Genomic DNA, 21,290 nt, shown 5'->3' on the forward strand with positions numbered 1-21,290 from the left:
ACATGGAAAGACTTGGATGAAATAATGAAGAGTGAAAAGAACCAAACCAAGAAAATCAATGACTGTTATTCTGTGAAATATAAATATTCAAATACAAAAGAATTTTGTGTTTGAGCTACAAAAGACCTATTAAAGAAGATGCTTATCTACCTCTAGAGAAAGAACTGATAAATAGCAGTATGCTTAGTATGATTTTATATCCCTCCAACCATCAGTCCATCCTTCCATCTACCTACCTATCCATCTCTGTCTCATCTTTGTTTATCTATTTATATGTTGAACGGTTGCCTCTGCTGCAGAGTGGAGAGGGGGACAATTTGGAACTTAAAATGTAATAAAAAAAATCAATGTAATATAACATAATCTGACATGATATGATAATATAATATAGCATAGCATGACATGACATGATATGATGATATAACATAACATATGACGTGATATGATATAACAAAATGACATGATATAATATAACATATATTTAAGAGTGTAAAGGAGTCCTGGGACCAGAAAGTCTGAGAACCTCAGCATCGAGAAAGGGTGACGTTAAAGAGAAGTGGCTGTGTCTGAGGTCCCGTTCTCCCAGTCTCCTGACTGAAGGAAACCACAGAACTACAACGAAACAGTCACAAAAGCTGCATGGGCTGTGTGCTAGTTTATTTCTCTGGTCCCTCTCCCCACAGCTAAGCAGCCCTTCTTTCTTTACTGCTCAGAGTCAGGTGCACGGAGCGTGCGGACTCTTAAAGCGGCTGACTGAAGTGCTCGTTTCCCCTTTCTCCCCCTCTGGCCTGCCTGCCTGCCTGCCTGCCTGGACCTCCCTTTTTGCTCTCCGCATCTGGCGCCCAAGTTCGGCCCGCGCTGGCTCCCGCTTAGTTTGGGGACAGAGCAGGAGCCTCTTTCCCCCTCCCCTCCCCTCCCCCCGCCCTCCCGCTTCATAGATATCCCCATAAAACCCTCCCACGCCGAATACAGGAGATAGAAATACTGCTAGAAATCAGTACCAAAAAAGGGGGCAGGCTGGACCGAGCCGGTTCCCTAACTTCCCTGTGGCCTTGGGGTGCAGGGCGCAGGCGCGGGCCCGGTGGGCGGAGCCAATTAAGTCAATAAAGAGCGCATGTTCGGCACAGCTTCTCCAATACCCTCGAGATTGGAAAAAGTTCCATCTGAGGATAGAACCCCTAGAGTCAGACCCGGAGGGCCGGCAAGCCAAAGATGACGCTGCCAAATCTGGGCCTGCTGTGGCTGAGGTTCGCCGTTTCGCTTGCCATCGCGCCTTCCCTGCTGAGCGTTCCTACAACCGAAGGCCTTGAGTACATGGAGCCCGAGGATCTGCTGGAATCCGTCAGGAACAGCTCATTGAAAGGTCCTGCGGGCTAACCTGGGCCCCGAAGGGCGGGGGGGGGGGGGGAGGGGGACTAACGGGGGGGCGCAGCGGTACGGCTACCTTTGGACTCAGAGCCCTGAGGCTCCATCCCCTCCAGGGCTTGGGCTGTCTAGTCCTCCCCTTTGCCTTTCCCTCTTCTCACCTGGTTAGGGGGAGGAGCTGGCGGCCAATTCACCTCTCCAGCTCCTTCTCCCCTTTCCCTTCCGCCCCTATGCCCCACCGCTCTAGTCTAGCCCCCGCCCCGCGTCCTGTCCCAAAGAGTTCCCATTAAAGACAGTTTCAGACATTCGAGACTTTTGTTGCTGGACCATTCAACCTGACCTCCCGGGAATAAAACTTGTTACAAGTTAGGGCTAAGGAGATAATAGCTGTCGTCATTTCTTTTGTCCACTTAGACGGCCTGAACGTTCTCTTGATCATCGTGGATGACCTGAGGCCCGCCTTAGGCTGTTATGGAGAGGATTTCGTGAAATCTCCAAACATCGATCAGCTGGCCTCTCATAGCGTGGTGTTCCAAAACGCCTTTGCCCAAGTACGTTAATAGAACTCTCAGTCATTCGTAGATTTCCCTAAATTGGCCAACCTGTAGAGGTGGTGCTGAAGTAAAAGGTTAAAGTGGCTCATTCAACTGGGTTTGGAGAAAATGCTAACGCATATTCATTTTGGCTTCTAAATGTTTTCAGAACTTTAGGATCTTTTTCAAGAAATTGAAACTGGGACCATTTACATAGGGGAAAATTTGCCGTGGCAGGGATGTGTGTGTATAAAATGTCTATCAATATCTATAATAAGCTCTAACTGTCTCTCTGTGTCTCTGTCTCTCCTTTCATATAGCTATTTTAGATACTCCGAGGTCACATAAAAATTTTGTGGGGAGAAAAGGGATTGCAAGTGGGAAAAGTTTTAAGAAGCCCTGGGAATACGTAGAGCAGTGGGCCTGGAGTCAGGAAGATTCTTGAGTTCAAACCTGGCCTCAGACACTTACTACCTGGACAGCCCTGGGCAAATCACTTAATGGCTGATTGCCTCCGTTTCCTTCACTGTAAAATGGGGATAATAGAAGCACCTACCTCTCAGAGTTGTAAAGGTTAAAAAAAAAGATAATATCTGTAAAAAGTACTTAGCACAGTGCCTTGCACATGGTGTTTATTAAATGCTTATTTCCTTTCTTCCCTCTATTCACTCTTATACTATAGTATCTCTCCAATCATTTTGCCCACTGCCAAATAAGTGCTCATTTGAAATACTCTGATTTCGTTTGAAAACTTATAGTCATCCTAAGTTTTTGAATTAGACAAAGGTTTTCTAAAGGCCTGCCTGAGCAAGAAAGCAGGACTCCTCACAGAGAAGGGATATTATAGTGCCTGGCACATATTGGGAGCTTAATAAATGTCCATTAAATGAATGAATGAATGAATGCATGTTGTTCATTTTTAAGTCACCTGACTTGCTTCTGAGCCTTTGGGGAGCTTAGCTAGTTTCACCTAACAGGCCGGATCCTACAATACTATTAAATCACGGTGCCGGTTTTTGATTGACTGTACCAAAGAGTCATTTCTTGCCAGTGATATAATTTAATGACATTGAGAAGTAACCAAGCCACTTAAGATGTCACACATTTATATGTGTGACATCTGTTAGTGTGCTGCCTTTGATATTAGACTATCAAGTGATGATGAATAGTATTTTGGCTTGAGTTACTAAATTCAGAACATTTGTATGGTTAGGCCAGACACTTTTATTTCTGGAGACTGAGCAGGTAAGAGATCTGTATGCCCTAAATGCTATTTATCTCAGTTTAGCAGATTGCATGATAAAGCTTCACTAGGAGCCAGGGAAATCATTTGCTCCTTAACACTCCTATGTCATTTTGTTTCCTCTTTAACAGCAAGCCGTCTGCGCCCCGAGCAGGGTGTCTTTCTTAACTGGCCGGAGACCAGACACTACCAGAGTGTATGACTTCAATTCCTACTGGAGAGTCCATTCGGGAAACTATTCTACAATCCCCCAGTATTTCAAGGAAAATGGTTACATCACTTTGTCAGTTGGAAAAGTGTTTCATCCTGGTACTGTATGCTTTCAATGCCCATAAAGTCAAGCTTTTCCTTCTTTCTTTCTTTCTTTCTTTCTTTCTTTCTTTCTTTCTTTCTTTCTTTCTTTCTTTCTTTCTTTCTTTCTTTCTTTCTTTCTCTTTCTTTCTTTCTTTCTTTCTTTCTTTCTTTTCTTTCTTTCTTTCTCTTTCTTTCTTTCTTTCTTTCTTTCTTTCTCTTTCTTTCTTTCTTTCTTTCTTTCTTTCTCTTTCTTTCTTTCTTTCTTTTTCAGTGAGGAATTCTCCATGTAGTCAGTCAGGGTTATTTCTCATAAGAACTCATCTGGTTTTATAAGCACCAGTTGTGATTTCTTTATAGTAGTTTTAAATATAAATCATAAAGGTAAGTTAGACAACCAGCTTTCTGGTCCCAGCTTGGCCACTCACTAGCAATATGACATCATTCCACCTCTGTTGGACTCAGTTTCCCTAACTGTAAATGAGAAGTTTTAGACTAGAGTTTTCCAAGCTTCTTGGAATGCATTATATAGGGACTTGAATTGATGGAATCCATAAATTCTGCTCTGGGGATAGAGACTCTTCTTGGTATAAAGAAGGCGAGGGTATCTGGGAAATTTTGAAGCAAAACCAAAAACTCAGCTTCTTTTCTAAAAATTACCCACATAAAATTTTTGAGACATTCATATTTGTATATTTCATAGGTTAGAGGAACAACACATTAATATTAAAGTTCTCAAAGAACCCTAACCATACAAACTGTGTGGAATGGCAGGGTTCTACAGAATGCAGTTTCAGAAACCTTGGCCTACATGATCACTGAAAGATCCTTCTAGTTCTGATGTGGGACGGTCTCACGAAAGTCAGAGCTTATGGCCTATGGAGGCTTTAGGTGACTTACTTTTGGTGTCTTGGCTTTAGGGAAGCACTTTATTTGTAAAGGGGCTGTTGCTGCTGTACACTTGATAGCTGCTTCCTCCTGAGCTCTAAATTTATGTAATTGAATCATTTATGGAATTGCCTTTGACTCTGATGTAACGTGGGGGGAGGTAGTTGGCACAGTGGATAGAGTACCTGGTTTGGAATCAGGAAAATTCCTCTTCAGACTCTTACTAGTTATATGACCCTGGCCAAGTCATTTCACCCTACTTGCCTCAGTTTCCTTATATGTCAGATGAGCTGAAGAGGGAAATGGCAAACCACTCCAGTATCTTGCCAAGAAAACCCCAACTGGGGCCATAAAGAGTCTGACACAATTGAATCGACTGAGCAACAACTGGTGGAATGTGGATTTTGAGGTTCTGAGGGAGGACCTTATTAAAATACAAGGAGTTCTTGATCTCTTAGAGAAGACACAATATAATACTGTCTAATCTGTTTATGAAAAAGAATGCACTCTGCAATCAGCATTCTCCACAAATGGGTATCAGCTTTGACTTGATTCTCTCTAGAGAGAACCTACTACTTACTGAACCTTAGCCCATTCTACTTTTATGATGGTAAAGAAACGCTGCCTCTTCCCTGTAGGATTTGGTGAGGAAGAGAATTTGATATAGAAATGTGGAGTTGGCCATGATGCTGGTATTAGTATTGATTCTGAAAACTTTTTCCACAGAAGGGGAAATTGAAGCTTTGGACTTGCTTAACTACCAAGTGGGAAATTTGGAACATAGCCTAGTACTCTTCAAAAACCTTTTTCTAACCCTCACATTAAATATCAATATAGATAATCAAGTATATTTACATTAATTAATTTAGTGAATAAAATATAACAGGTTTTTTTAGTCATTAGATTCCATTGGAATTCTCTGGTCCATTAACTTTTCCTCTTATATTGGTCATAGTGTATACACTGTTCTTGCTTTTTTTTTGCTTTGCTTTATTTTTGGGTGGTTTGTGATCAATATTTATTTATATTCCTCATACTTCTTGTACTTAATTACATTTCAGGAGTCCGGCTTATCCATGAAGCACAAAATAACCATTCCCCTATTTTTTATATTTTGTTTCCTTCCAGGTTTTTGTTGCTATTGATTATTGTCTTTGTAGAGGTAGCTTTCTTTTGTTTTTGATAACTTTCAGAGTATGTTCCCAATGATGGAGTTAAAAGGTAGGATTATTTTTGTCATGTTACTGTGTATTGCCTGTTATTTTTGCTTCCCCTCTACCACTCTCCCTTTGAAGGGCTCTTTTTCTCTCTCCTCATCTCTTTCCCTATTGAACTTACTGTATTTCTGCACAAAACTTGGATGTATTGTTGTATGTTTTCAAGCTTTCTTTATCTGGTTCGCCAGAGTCCATTTCTCTTACCTCTCTGTATGTAAACTCATCTTTTGGTATACCCCAATTAGGAAAACTAGCAAATTCCTTCCTATTCCTCATTTTCTCACTAGTGTATTTCTTTCCCCCTCTCTTTTGTTCTCTCTCTTCAAACCAGCTCTACATTTGTCTTTATTCCTCTGTGAGTCTTGAAGGTAGTGGAATTCTGGCAGGACAGTTGACCGTTCTGCCATTATTAGAATGTAAGCATTTATTCTTCGTTTAATACTTTCCTATTGTTTGAGTGTATTAATCTTTCTAGCTTTCTGTTATTTCTTGTTTTCATTTCATAAATTCTATCCAGCTCTATTGTTTTTTTCCTTTGGGGAGGCTTGAAAGTCTTCCCTTGCTTTCAAAGGAAATGGATCTTTTGATTATTCGTAGTTTGGCGGGAAACAATTATTTTTGATGTAAGTATTTTTTCTTTTGCCTTTTGGTATATTATATTCCAAGATCTTTTTTAAAAAATGTAATTGTCATATAGTCATACAATTCTGACTGTGGTTCCTTGACCCTTGAACTCTTTCTGGCTACTAGCAATATCTTTCATTTGACATGAAAATGCTAGATTTTGCGCTGTTATTTCTGGATGTTTTAATCTGATATTTCAATAAGAAAATGACAAGTGGGATTCTTTCAATTTTTGTTTCTTCCTCTGGTTCTAATAAATGTCAGCCATTTTAAGGATTCTTAAAAGATATGCAAATTTTCTGTTTGGTTATAGTTTAAAGGGCATAGAGGATGTTTAAATCACCTTTCCTTGACCTGTTTTCCAAAGCAGTCGTTTTTTATTATAGATACCTCATATTATTTTAATTTTTCAGTCTTTTCATTTTGTTCTGATATTTTCTTATTGTCTTATTGAATCCTTGAGTTTGCATATTCTGCATTGTGATGTGTGCTTTTTCATGACCCTTTATTCTAGGGCATCTATCATGCATTGTTGTTTGCAGATGCCCTTCTCTTTGTTCTTTGGCAGGCTCTGGCTGTTCCCTTTAAATATGGCTCATGGTTTGCTTGCTCCAGGAAGCTATGACTAACCTCAGTTTTCACTGATAATGCCTTTCCATCGGGTTCTTCAATCTATTCTGTATCATTTACCAGTTTATTGGCAGGACATTTATCTTGTCTCTGCAACTAGCTTGTAAATTATTTGAGATTAGAGACTTTTTTTTTTTGCTTCTTTTTTTTAAAAAAAAAAATTCCCTTTAGTGTTTTTATAGGGCTGAATGTCCAATAGGCTCTTCACAAAAGGTCAGTTGATTTGGATGTAAGTACGAGGAAGTGAATCTCTATACAGAATTGAGAACTAGAAAGGGACTTTAGAGATCATCTAGTCCAATCTCTACCCTGTCCCACTGTAAGATGAGGAAATAGACCCATAGAGTAGGAGGAAGTGCTTGTCCATTTGTATACAGTCTTAATTTTCCGTACCTTGGTAAAATTCTAACATTTTCAAAAACATTTTTTTCTTCAAGGAATTTCTTCCAATCACAGTGATGATTTTCCATACAGTTGGTCAGTTCCACCTTTTCATCCCTCCTCTGAACGATATGAAAATAGCAAGGTAAAGATGTTAATAAATCAACATTTTCAAGAGTATCAGTTTTCCTTCTTGCCTAGAAAATGAGTGCTTGGGCTAAGTCTTATTTTATACATATTTTAAAGTTTATGATACAACTAAATGCTCATTTTATGTAACTGTATGTGTATACATATACTCACTTTACACATACAAACACACACATATATGTATGTAGAAATCTATACGTGGACAGCCTTGCTTTGAAAGTGAAAACACAGTACCTCTCTAATCATTTTTTTAGTTTTTTCCACCCATGTTATCTATTCCTCATTCCCCCCCCTAAAAATGCCACTCTAGTAGTTCCTTATCACCTCCAGGATGAAATACAAAATCATTTCAAGTTCAAAATCCTTTATTACCTAGTCCTTCCTAGCATTCCTCTTCCCCTACTTCCTGTTATTTCTTGAATAAGACACTTGATTTCTTGGCTCTGGGCATTTTCACTGGCTGCCTGTCACACCTGGGAAACTCTTCCCCTTCATCTCTTCTTTGCTGTCCTGGCTTCCTTCACATCCCAGCTGAAATCCCACTTTCTACAGGAAGCCTTTCCAAATCACTCTTAATTCTAGTGTCTTTCCTCTAGCAATGATTTCCTATTTGTCCTGTCACTAGCTTGTTTCTGTAGTTTTTTTTTGCATTAGATTGGGAGCTCCTTGAAGGAAGTAACCGTCTTAGTGCCTAGTTTCTGGTAGATACTTAACAAATGCTAATTGATTGGCCACTGGGTGGGATCCCAAAATAGCTGCATTCTAAAGGATGCTGGGCATGCTGTACAATACTGGTCTATGGTAAAGTCCTGTGACTGGAACTGTGGGGGTTCTGGAAATAAATAAGCCACAGTCCTCGGCCTTCTGGTACTTACAGCCTAAAAGGGAAGATGATTTCTTTATAAATCACTCGATTGTTTATAAGTCATCCTTGATAATTGGGCTATGAGGTAAATAGAAAGGTCCTTATCTTAATATATTTAAGTGGTGTTATATGTATGTTAACATATCTTGACTTATTAAGGGCCTGTGGCCTGATAGGTTGAACACATTTAGAGAGTTAGATTGGGGAAATATAGAGTTCTTCAGTGGGTCTTTGGCCCTTAGTTAATGTGAGGGAGTTCATCCTTAAGGAATCTTGTAGCTCTGGCATATTGGGGGTAAGATCAGAGGTTGAAGTCAACTGTTTTTTGTTTGTTTGGAGGAACAACAATCTATACTAAGACCCAAAGCTGAGGGATCATAATTGGAAGGTAATTTAGAAAATCAAATGGAGTTCGGGGGAAAAGGACTTTGCCCAAAAAAGTTTTGAAGGACGTGGCTTTTAATGTTGGATTTTCCTTTTCTTTCCTTTTCTTTTTACTTATCCCTTTTCCTTTTTTCCTTTCCCTTGGAGTGTGACATAGTAATACCATCCCACTTCCTTTTGTGGAAGGTTTCATCGGTATCTCACTACCTTCTAGGCCTTAAATAAATATATTGGATCTGAAGACAAGAAAACCAGAGTTTTCTGGTAGCAGTCAGCTCATCAGTGGGATGAACATTGTAGGTATACATAGGTGCATATACACTGAACATTACTCTTGATGCCCCAGCAGCAAGATTGTGAAACTGGCTTCTTGTTTTCAGGAGAAAATCTGTCTATGTCAGTTAACGGGCATTAGTAACTGTGTGCCAGGCACTGTGCTGAACAGCGATGATACACACAAAAGCAAAAATATTGTCCCCATCTTCAGAGAACTTTCATCTGGGGGCAGATTACATGCAAATAATGAGAGAAATACAGTCTCATCACAATAGAAAGGAACTAAGGGGAGGGGAAGGAAAGCTTCCTGCAGAAAGTAAGATTGGAGATAAGTCTTGAAGGAAGCCAGGGAAGTCAGCAGACAGCTGTGAGGAGAGAGAACAATTCTAGACATAGAAGATGGCCAGCGAAAAGGCCCAGAATCAACAAATGGAGTGGAAGGAACTTTCACTAAACCAGAGAGTGCTGGGTGAGGAAGAGGCAGGTTAGGAAGAAAGGGCTTTAAAGGGTCAAACAAAGTATTAGTTATTAGGTCCTGGAGGTGATAGGGAGCTAGTGGAGTTTACTGGATAAGGAGGAGTGTGGTATAGTCACACCTGTGCTTTAAGAAAATCACTTTGGCAGTTGAGCAGAGGATAGACAGTGAGCAGAGAGCAGAGCTGGTGCTGGAAAATGAGCTGATTTCTTGGGGCCAATTTGTCCTGCAGGGGGAGGCAGCAGTACTCGATAAAAACAAACTGATAAATGAAATCAGTAGATATTCCTTTTTCTCTTTAAAAAGCCAGAAACCGCATGGAAGGGGAACATGATTGATCCTAGTAACTCCACCCTGGCTGATTCTTCTAAAGTCATTCCCAAGTCATTATTTTTGTCATCTTGCACAGATGATCCAGTTGCATTTTTTTCGGGCTTCTTTTCATTTAGACCGGAACATTTGTAAAGCAAAAGCTTTAGAAAATTAGCACCTTGTTGAAGGAACTTTGATTTTGTTAGCATGAGTGCTCCCTTTGCTCACGGAATGCTACTTCTCTGACTCGGTAGAGCTCCTTAGGAGGGTTGCCGTGGCCCACACGTTCCTTAGCCATGTCCAAACTAGCTCTGGGCCTCTCCTGGCTTAGCTAGTGTGATCCTTACACAGCAGATTTGTAGTTCATCCCAGGAGGCACAGCTGAAGCTTTTTTAGCTTGCTCTGGGACCAGCTGGGTATTATACCGATGGCTTAGCCATGGAGCACCCAGAGCAACTTTATAATTTGGACTGCCTAGAAGTGAAAGAAATAAAATTCCTCACTGAAATATGGTTTCTCATTTCCTTAGCAAATTCCACTACTTGAACACAGTGATTTGCTGGCAAGGTGTTTTGTAAAAGTAATCATAATAATAGGTGATATTTATAAAGTGCTTTTAGGTTTGTAAAGTCCCGAAATATATTCTCTCATATGATTCTGTAAATCTTAGCGATTTTTCGAAACATATTACTTGACATTAAAATGATCTCATGTATATTTTTTGAAAGACATGTAAAGGTCAGGATGAAGAACTTCACGCCAACTTGATTTGCCCTGTGGATGTAGATGAGATGCCTGAAGGAACCTTGCCTGATAAACAGAGCACCGAAGAAGCCATAAGATTGCTACAAAAGATGAAAAAAACCAAGGGTCTTTTCTTTCTGGCCGTTGGCTATCATAAACCTCATATCCCATTCAGATATCCCAAGGTAACGAAGTGGATGAAAATTATCCCTCAAATTATAAATATTGGGTTTTTTTGGGTTTTATTCCAAAGGGATAGCTTGGACTTCTCGCTAGGACTTTCTTGAATTGCTTTTTTGAAAACATTTGATTATGCTTGGCTAGAAGGCAAGTAACAGAGAAAGACGGGGTTAGGGTGGATCGGAATGTGGTCTGCAAAAAACGAGAATAATTTGCTGGGGTCATGATTCATTTTAAAGAGAGGCTAAAGGAAGGCATTTTCTGTAGAAAACCTGTACCTATTTCTACATGGCAAGTCTGTTTGATGTTTACTAACCTGGAAAGTACTGGAAGAGATGGCTGAGAGGCCAAATCCAAAAAATAAATTACAGAGTTGAAGAAACCTCTCAGAATGAGTTCATTTTCTTTTCTTCCCCTGAAGGATTTTCTTTTCTTTCTTTGTGAAAAAAAGTTGGGTTTTGATGGCAAGAGAGCCTTAGAGAAGAGTGTCAGAAGCAAGAGGCAAGACGCAAGAGATAAATGATGGGCCTTGGGAAGTAATTCTAAGGATACCAGACTGTTTTCCACAATTGAAGTATTTCTCTGACCTTGTCAGCCCAGATAACTTGAGCTAAAGGAAGTATTGGAACCTTGGACAGACGTCAGAGCGTACTTTAAAATGAAATAATAGTATATTGTGCCAGAGTGTACTTCTCCTAAAACGTGACATTTCCCCTATCCCCTTTCTTTCTGAGTGACTGAATGCTCTTATCATTTTTGACTTTCTGGAGAGCACTTCTTATGTGGAGAGTCATGATCAAAAAGTTCGCCAAAATTGTCTTGTTTTCATTGGCCCAAGGGGTTTTGCCTCCATAACAAGACATTTTTGTGACTGTATTACTATTTCTTCCCTACTGCCTCTTACCTTCCCCTTTTTACCGCTTCTTTTTGCACAGTGAGATATGGGATAGTGCTTCTATGGGATTTGAGTTTTGCTGAAGGGTCCTGTCTTTGGAAGGCTTTTCTGCATTTTCCCAGGCCAAGAGATACAAAAATGGTCACTGCTTAATTTGTGCTGTGCTGTTTGCAAGATTGCATGATGGAAGTTCTAGGGATACGGGATGAAGTCTGAGGACCAAATTCTTTGATTAAAGTGTTAGTAAAATCAAAAGGGCTAATTAGGTATGGGTCTGTTTGAAAATCAAAAAGCATACCGAAAGCATAGTAACCCTGTGTGACTATCGTTTCTCGAAGGATTTTCAGAAGCTGTATCCTTTGGAAAATGTTACTCTGGCTCCTGATCCTCAGATCCCTGGTGGACTACCTCTTGTAGCATATACTCCCTGGATGGATATCAGGAAGAGGGAAGACGTCCAGGCCTTAAACATCAGTGTTCCCTATGGTCCGATTCCTAAAGAGTTTCAGGTACCAAAGACTTTAAAATGTGTTTTGTTGCTGTTTTTTATTGTTTGTTTTTTTATTGCAGTCTTTTCTTTCCTCCTCGCTCCCCCATGGAACCCTTCATTGTGACAAAGGACAATGTGTAAGCAAAAATAATCATAGTCACTATGATCAATAGTAACAACAACAAATAATAATAATAATAGCAATCATTATTATTATTATAACTATCATTTATATAGTGCTTTAAGGTTTGAATAGCATTTGACAATTATTCTCTAATTTTATTCTCACCACAACCTTGGAATGTAGGTGCTGTTTTGATCTCCATTTTACAAATGAGGCAACTGAGGCACAAAGGGGTTAAATGACTTGTCCAGGGTATGGTGTTTTTGAGGCTGGATTTTTGAACTTGGTTCTCTTGCCTCCAGGCCTGGTACTCTATTTTGTGTAGTGCTACATAGCTATACCAGAGTACACGCTCAAATTGCTCTTGCTCCCCTCCCCTCACTGAATGGAGGCAGGGATTCATTTTATTATCAGTTCTTCAGGCCCTGGATTGGCCATTACTTACTCAGATTTTGACTGCCTTTTAGTGTTGCTTTTTTAAATGTTAGAGTATTCCTCTGGTTCTGCTTATGTCACTCTCTTCATAGAGTATTCCTCTCGAGTTCCTCGTATTCTTCATTTTGTAGAACATGACAATTTTCTGTTCTATTCATGTGTCAAATGACATTCGTACCAATAAAATGCCTCATATGACCTTTGTGGAAAAGTTGAGGACGTGTGGATGCAATAATAGAATCAGATGGCCTCAGAAGGCTGATTCTTGATTTGGTTGGAGCTCTCCAGGGGAATGTCCCTGGGGATCAGTACCATTAATCATTTTCATTGATGATTTAGATCCCCCTGTAGTGACATGATTATGCAGATGCCAGAAGTGACAGCTAATATGCTGGTTAACTGAGGCAGGAGCCAAAGAGATCTCAACTAGCTTATTTCCAAGTTTGTTGTGTGGAGAAGGTAGAGACTTGTGCTATTTGACCTCAGAGGATGGTATCAGGAGCACTTTTCTCTGTCCCTTCATGGCTCATCGCCCAGCAGGCCATGGTTCTTGTCCAGAGCCACCAGAAGGATGGTCCCTGTTAATTTCCTGAAAATTTCACCTTCTGCCTACAGACCTAAAACTCTTTCTCTGCCTCTATTCTTAATCCAGGCTTCTCTTCACAGAGTATTGCCTCAAAAGAATATGCAAGATATATTTATTTATGTGCTCAGGATGGGGAAAAAAGAGTCTCGAAGACAGAAAGTACAGAAAGCTTGGATTTGGACCTTCTTAGCCGTGAAGCTAAGGCCTCATTCGGCCATGGGATCAGTGGTCAGGGTCGGATGTGCTTACACTGGCCAAGGCAGCTTTTGGTTTTCTGGAAGGGAGCTATTAGGCTGTCCGGCTCTAGAGTTCTCTTCCTCTCCTCCTGGGGTGCAGAGTCTCCTTAGCACTTTTTCACCGAGCTTGAGGAGAGAGTATGGGAGACTAAAGTCTTATTTGAGATTACTCTCATATATCCACTTAGGTGTGAACTCCCTATTACTCATTTTTTTTCAGTCCTTGCCAGTTTAGACATCATTCTCTTTGTCAGGGAAAAGAAGCTTCATGAGAAGCTTCTCTGGGTCCCATCCCCCTAGAGCAGCAAGTCCTGTCCTTCTTGTGATAGTCACTCTTTTTTTCTTCTGTCCTTAAAACAGCCCAAAGGCCATCTGAGTTGGTCTTGGCCCTCCTCTTCAGCTTTGTCTCATTAATTACAGTGTGCTCGGGCCTCCGGGGATGGCCTTCAATTTCTTTGTCAGTGTTTCTAGGTACTGAGCCAGATGATAAACTTTCCAGTTGGAGGGGCCATCGAGGTACTCCAGAATATTATTTTACAGAGTGGGGAAGCTAGCCTTGAGAAAGGAAGCACCTTGGCTCAGCTGATGCAGCCAATTAGCGGCAGAACCGGAGCTAGAACCAATTCCTCTAACTCTGTCCCCAGTTGTTTTTCCACCCAAAGTTTTGTTTATTTGGCTGGCTTCTGGGAATTAGAAGAGTGCACAGAGTTGCTGGACAATATCAGTAAGAGGCAAATTGACCTGAGAATAGTGGACAGATGCAAGCAAGAGATGTTGTGGAGGTAGAAATGACAAGCTCTGATAGCTGATGGGATATATGGGGGCTAGTGAGAATGAGGAGTTCAGCATCAGTGCACACACATGAGTGTGAAGCTAGGGAGATCGGTACTCTCCACAGAAATGGAGAAATTTATTTGAGGAGGGAGAAAGATACTGAGATTTCTTTTGCACACTCAAACTTGAAATCTACCTTGAAATGTCCATTAGGCAGTTGGTAATATAGAATGGAACTTGGGTGATAGCCTGAAACTGGATATACACAGACGTGGAAGTCATCTGCATTCAGATGATAATTGAAATGATGCGTGCTAATAGGGTCATCAAGGGAGAGAATAGAAGGAAAGAGAAGAGGGTCCAGGACAGAGTGTTGAGGAGCTCCCACAGTTGGGGGAGTGAGATATAGAGAAAAGGACAATGGGACAGGTAGAAAGAGAACCAAGGGTGTCCAGAAGGGGTCAGTGGTCAATGATAGATGTTGCTGAGTATTAAAGAAGACTGAGGGCTGAAAAAAGTGATCAGATTTGACATTTCAATTACAACTAGTAACTTTGCAGAGAGAATTTTTCAATTGAGTATGAAGTTGGAAAATACTGTGGGATTAAAGATTAGAGAGAGCAAAGAGTGGGGCAATGATCAAGGAAAAGGTTTCTAGAAAAGATGGGAGAGAACGGGCAGAAGGGCCAACTCTCTGAGAGAGACTTGAAAAAGAGAGTGGGGAGTATGGGCTGATGGCAAAGGCGTGTGGGATGAAGGGGGAGTTTATGGTGAATGGTTTGTATTTTCTCAGTAAGTTCAAAGTAAAAGGATAAAAGGGGGCCGAGAAGCTTCTACTGTGTTTTAGCTGAGAAAAATAAAGAGCCCAAATTGGAGGGAGGTATTTAAGTGAAGTCTGAATTGAGGAATTTTCACTTTTTTTTTTTAAACTTTGCAGCGGAAAATCCGTCAGAGTTATTTTGCATCCGTTTCTTACTTGGATTCAGAAGTTGGTCGCCTGTTAGATACTTTGGATGAACTTCAGTTCTCAAACAACACAATTATTGCCTTTCTGTCTGATCATGGTAAGCATTTCAAAGGGTTCTGGGAAGTGATTCAACATTCTAGAATTGTTCTTGAAATTTTTTCTCGCCTCGGAAACGTCACTCGTGCTCTTCCTTGTGCAGCGAGGCACTCTCCTCTTTGCCAGTGACATCTCCTTTTGTGTCACCTTCTTACCTTAAAGAGAATTGCTCACAGCTTCTTTTGGTCACTGAGTGGTTACTGATGAGAGGTAGCCCTTTGCTAAAGCACTAGCCTGTGGTCTTTCTAAACCAGAGAATAGAAGCGTCATTAGACCAAAAACCATGTGGGTTCCAAGTGCTCCTGCACTGCCTTTCAAGGCCTTTTGTGAGCCATTCCAGGAGCAAGCAATGTGGAGGGAACTCTCAGGTTTCGGTGAAACAGTAATCTGTTCGATTATTGTCCTTGTCTATTAAATTTCTGCTTACCGGGGAAGATTATTGTCCCTGAGGCTCTTAAAAGACCAAGTGGAGTTGATAAGTTAGTGAGGAGTAGTGGAAACACTTATTTGCTTAGTGTAGGACTTTCTGAGTGAAGTGCTAGGATTCTGGGCAAGCATCATGCTCTGAGAGGGGAGGAATTAGTCGGTGGGGAATAACAGTTGATGAGTAATGTATTTGTCTATATGTATACACACATATATGTACACATACGCAATCTACATACATATTGACATGGAGAAAATATCTAGAAACATAATCTCTATACAATTTGCACATATACACACGTCTGTGTACATATACATGCATATATAGATACACGTACATATGGGCAATTGAGGCATATGTATTTATATACATATACACACACATATAAATACCCAATATATACATGCATATCTATATACATTCATTGTCATTCCCCATATACATACACATATACACATATACATGTACACGTGCATAATTTCTTAGGCAAGTTTGGGAACCACAGATAGTACATGCTTTATTCAGAGAGACTTTTAAAATTGCATAGGCCCCTTGTTTAGTTGTGATAAGTACAATTTCCTATTATTTTAGGATCCTTTTTTTTCAAAACAGATGAACAACTTAAGAGTATTGTTACCATTTTTAAAAGGTTTAGCAGTTAGGCTGAGTAAAGAAGCTAGAAGCAGAAGCTATATTTTATCATTAAGCTGTGTGACCCAGTAGGAAAAACAAACCCTTAGTTGATAATTTCCTGTTCTTTCTTTGGAAATGTAGACTCTCCTCTGGCCATTTCTTAAATATCTGCCTTCATATAAGTCCCTCTCTAATGCTTCTTCATGGAGTTGGGGGAATCCTCTATCAGTGGCACATTGATTCGGGCACTGCCTGGCAAGCTAGAAAGGCCAAATGCCTTGAAGAACCGTGATGAGGCGTTGGAGGGGGTCTTTAGCAGGGACATAATAGGAATACTGTCAAAACTGAGCTTGAACCTTGGTGGGATTCTACTTGTGTGTGGTTTTTTTTGTCTGTGAGAACATGTTTGACTTGTGCTTTTTACCATCCAGGATGGTCTCTGGGTGAACATGGAGAATGGGCTAAGTACAGCAATTATGATGTAGCCACTCGAGTGCCTTTGATGTTTTACGTGCCTGGAAAGACTGCTCCATTTACTTTTCCCGGAGAGAGGCGTTTTGCTTACATTGATCCCTTCGATTCAATAGCCGAGTTGATGATTCCAGGTACAAAAGACGAGTCTTATAAAGTTAAACTTAACTGCTCTATTATGGTAAATCTGTCTTTTCATTTACATAGGATTGTTCTAGCCTATTGAGACCTCTCTGAATCCTGATTTTATTTCCTGTGTGATATTAGCTATTTCTTCTCACCTTGCTATCATCTGCAGATGTAGTAATCGTGTCTTTTGTGTCATCATCCAAATCATTGCTTAAAACAGATTGAACAACCCAGGGCCATGAAGAGAGCTTGGGAGATACTGCTAGATAGTACCTCTCTTCTTCCCTTCCCCACTCCCCACAAATCAATAGTGTTTTGTGGTTCGGCCAGTTGCAAATCCATGTTAATTGTACTGCTACTTGGCCAACTTTTCTCTTCTTTTTCTTCTTTTTTTTTTAATTCAAATACTATTTATTTTTAATTGGCTGTTAATTTACAGGGCTAACAAGGGCAAATATTAAGGAATTTTATGAGGTTTTTATGCAAGAAGATTCAAACATTTTTGGTATTTATTGGTTCTGCTGGAGAATGTCAGTATTTTTAGAGGTAGAGAGGCAAAAAATCTTCTATCTTCTTTCATAAAGAGAAACTAAGTCACTGTTGGTAGGATTTTAAATCATGGCTTCTATCACTAACCAATCCAGGTGAACAGAATGAATTTGACTACAGCTTCAATCTCTTTGATATTAAGTACAGCTTCTGCCTTGCAGTCATGCACATTAAAACTGGATAGCTCTCTGAACAATCTAAATCAGAGTAGTAACCATGTCACCTTCAGCCCTTCCCATATTGAAAAGCTCAACCTTGGTTAACTTGGTCCTGAGACAAGGACGTTTTGATTTTTCTGCTTCCCAGCTTTGTCCATAAAGCCATGTCTCCTCCCCTGCAAAGGATTTAGCCCCCTTCCCACCAAAAGCCAAATCCATCTTCAACCAGGCCACCAGCAAGAAAAAAAAAATCCAACTTTTCTCTTCATGAGAAACTCAGTAAAATGACTCCTAGGATCCTGGAGTTAGAAGGGACCTCAGAGGTGATTTAGCTCAGTCTCATCTCGATCCCAAATCTCTTCTACAATGTCTCTGATGAGTAGTCACTCGGCCTCTGTGTTAAGATCACTAATGATATTTTTCTGTGCTTGGAGCCTTGAACTCGCTTAACACGAAAGGCAGTGTGGCACAGTAAGATAGACTACTTGACTTGGAGTCAAGGATGAACTGGGTGCAAACACCAAATACTAACTTCCTGGGTGACCCTGAGCTTATCTGTAAAGTGAGAGAGTTGAGCTAACTGTTCTCCAGGCTTCCCTCCCAGTCTAATGTCCTATGGTCCTTAGAAGCTGATGAAGTTTTCTCTCATAATTTTCTTCTGTATTTTGAGCTTTCTCTTGTTTCCGCCTTTTTCATTCTGCAAGGTTGGTGCTTAGACCCTAGCTATTCGGTCCGCCCCGGGTCTAAATGGGAAGGCTTTTCAGCTGGTACTGTAGCTCTAGTGAACCCAGGGTTACCTTTGTGCTGCACTGAGGTATCAGGAGAAGACTTGAGTGGCTCTCCCTTTTACTGAGCTAAGCTTATTCTCCAGCAGATGGAGTTGGACCCTTGCATGTACATCCTGGTCAGGACTGACTTTACAGGCAGGGCCTAAGTGAAAATTGATTATTCTCTTCTCTTTTCAGCCAGGAGGCTTTATATATTAGTGGGCTTTGCAAATGTAATAAGTAGCCTTTTAATCCTCCCAAATTTAAATCCTCACCCAACAAAATGGTGGTTGAAATGGCTTTACTTTAGCCTTATGGTTTTTCCTCTTAAAGAGTCACCTGGGCTATCATATCATTCCTTATCACTCAGCTTTTACAGAATCTGATATCTAATATATTGGTGCTCAGTGCTGGAAGAACAATTGGGAGGGAGTTCCAGGCTAAGATGACTTTTTTCTAAGTTAAATAAAAAGAACATGCTGCAACAAGCTGGCTCTGATTATTCTATTACTCTTTCTGCCTCACTTTCAAAACTTGTCGTTTTTTTGTTCCTCCAGGAAAGCAAGCCGAGGAGCTTGTTGAACTTGTATCTCTTTTCCCAACTCTCTCCGAACTTGCCGGATTGACTATTCCTCCATGCTGCCCATATGATTCATTTGATGTTGAGCTGTGCAGAGAAGGACCAAGCCTTGCCAGGTTTCTAAACTTTGCCACATGGGAAAAGGACCCTTACAGCACCAGGAAACCCAGTGATTTTGTGGCATATAGCCAGTACCCCCGGCCTTCAGACACCCCTCAGTGGAATTCTGATGAGCCAGATTTAAAAGATATAAAAATTATGGGCTATTCCATGCGTACAATAGACTACAGGTTTACTGTATGGGTCACCTTTGATCCTGTGAATTTCACTGCCAATTTTACTGATATCCATGCAGGTGAACTATATTTTGTCGACTGTGATCCTTTGCAAGATCATAATTTTTATAACCAGACCCTAGGCATTTGTTAAAATTCCCTGGGTCCTGGGTACTGAGTCCTGGGCCTATAAATTTTATATCATTAAAAAGCATTCTATTTACAACTGTCTGTCTGTCTGTTTTTTTTTTTTTAACATTTTCTTATTCCCTGTCATACATGGTAGATGTGAGAATGAATTGGAAATTTGGGGATGTTTTAGTGTTAACAGAAGTGACCTGAAGAGTACATGGTTGAAAAGGAGCTTCGTTTCAAAGATTAGTAGTTCATTAGAGTAGAACCTTGATAATTGGAGTTTCTTTAATTTTGAATTTGTGATCATTTGGACTGAAAGTTAGCTGGCTACATTACTGATGAAGAAAAGGTTGGCTAGAAAATGAACATCCTCAAGGAAAGGGAGAAATGTATTAACTATTAAAGAAAATCCAATGTTTTCAAACATCCACTGATAAACAAACATCCCGCTACCATTATGAAAGCTTTCTGTGAGCGATATCGGGATTCAGGCTTTATAAAAATTCATTTGTCTCCCTTATAAATTTAACATTTTTGAGGTCCTTCATGTTTATAAAGTTGTGAAGGTGACCATGGAATTTGGCAGCTGCTGTAATGGATGACTGTTTTTCTTTTCTCCAGCCTGTGAAAATATTCATGCAGTTTCATCCATCAGGGAACATGCCATGTTTGTCTGATCCTCCAGCAAGGCTTTGCCCAGACAGAGATGTTCCATTATGACCGCAGTTTCTTGGGGTGTTCATATAGCACTTCTTACTCTCAACCCTGACCAGTCATCATTCAGTTCCAACTCCAAAAAGCTATGATCTGGGATTCTGGGATGCTATTCACCAAATGATGAAAAGGCACCCACGTTCTAAATGCCTTCTCCCCTGAATGTTGTCTATCCTGCTTCAAAAGCAGCCCGAGTTTTTATTCTGTAATGTGTGCGATGGGCCCGGGTCTCAGAAGGGCCGCCCTGCCCCCGAGAGAGTGCCTGAGCTGCAGACAACAAATGGATCTTGCGGTTGCTCCGGGTGAAGTTTTGGGAGCCTCCTGAAATGCTTTCCTGCACATCCTGTTGTGTGCACGGCCCATGGTATTGTTCCAGCCGAGCAGCAGGCTGAAAAAGAATAGCGTAGTCAGTGGCGAGAACAAAGAATTGAGATCTAGGGTAGTGCTTCTGGATATAATAGGAAGAAAGGGTTAGGATGTAGACAAAGTAAAGAGCAAAGAACAAAAGTTAACCAGTTTTTCTTCTATGGCCTCTTAAGTCAGAGACTATTATTTATGAGGGTAAGAGGGGTTCACAGCTATAATGAGACTGACATTTACGAAACCCTTGCTCTAATTTATCGTTGCCGTTTTAGTATTTTCTAAAGCCTTTGCTGGTGATTTATAGGCAAAACTCATTGTTTACTTAACGGGTTTTCTGAATTCATCTCTTGTATACTTTTGAAAAATCTACCCCAGTATTTGGGTTAAGTGCATCATGATTTATCATATGAATAAATCATATTAAATCCGCTATTATCACCGTGTGCAATTCTTGCTGGTGTTTTTAGTACTAGTTGATGCAACATTAAAATAAATGAAGCCGTTAACTCATATGACTAGCATGCCACAGGTTTTTACCCCATCTCTGAAGTACCCGATTTTCTCATTGCTATTGATTTATGAAAGACTTAGCAAAGAATAACTTGGAATACCTTTGTAGAGAGAGGAAGTGGACTTGTCCAAGATCATCCAGCTGAATTCTCGATTTTAAGTGATGGATGCTATCTGTACTTGCCAACGCATCCTTGATTTGCTGGGAAACCTCTCCAGGCGCCATCTGGAAATTGGCAATATGGGTGGGCTTGCCTTGAGAAATTCCTACATAGAAAAATCTGAATGTAACTTGGGGGGTAATTATTTAGCCTCTGTGAAAGGATTCAGCCCAAATTTTCTTTTAGCAGGCCTCAGTGTATGGATTTGGAAAAGTTCAGTTTGCACTTCACCTTTTGCAAGAAACTCTAAAGTGGAG

General features: G+C 40.4%; 1 protein-coding gene across 1 annotated transcript; it reads left to right on the forward strand.

Annotated features, from left to right (window-relative positions):
* Positions 1-1,125: 1,125 nt before the first annotated feature.
* On the forward strand, positions 1,126-19,376 carry IDS (iduronate 2-sulfatase). The gene is made up of 9 exons (XM_051968557.1): positions 1,126-1,363; positions 1,780-1,916; positions 3,273-3,450; positions 7,229-7,317; positions 10,363-10,563; positions 11,792-11,962; positions 15,036-15,162; positions 16,653-16,826; positions 18,853-19,376. The coding sequence occupies exons 1-9, from the start codon at positions 1,213-1,215 to the stop codon at positions 19,302-19,304; spliced, it is 1,680 nt and encodes a 559-aa protein (XP_051824517.1). The 5' UTR covers positions 1,126-1,212; the 3' UTR covers positions 19,305-19,376.
* Positions 19,377-21,290: the final 1,914 nt, after the last annotated feature.

This window comes from Antechinus flavipes, chromosome X (genome assembly GCF_016432865.1).
Source record: "Antechinus flavipes isolate AdamAnt ecotype Samford, QLD, Australia chromosome X, AdamAnt_v2, whole genome shotgun sequence".
NCBI classification, from domain to species: Eukaryota; Metazoa; Chordata; class Mammalia; order Dasyuromorphia; family Dasyuridae; genus Antechinus; species Antechinus flavipes.

Coding starts and splice junctions, on each gene's coding strand:
- IDS (XM_051968557.1), top strand. CDS start 1,213: ATGACGCTGCCAAATCTGGGCCTGCTGTGGCTGAGGTTCGCCGTTTCG. Junction 1,364..1,779: donor CAGGAACAGCTCATTGAAAG/GTCCTGCGGGCT, acceptor TTGTCCACTTAG/ACGGCCTGAACGTTCTCTTG. Junction 10,564..11,791: donor TCCCATTCAGATATCCCAAG/GTAACGAAGTGG, acceptor CGTTTCTCGAAG/GATTTTCAGAAGCTGTATCC.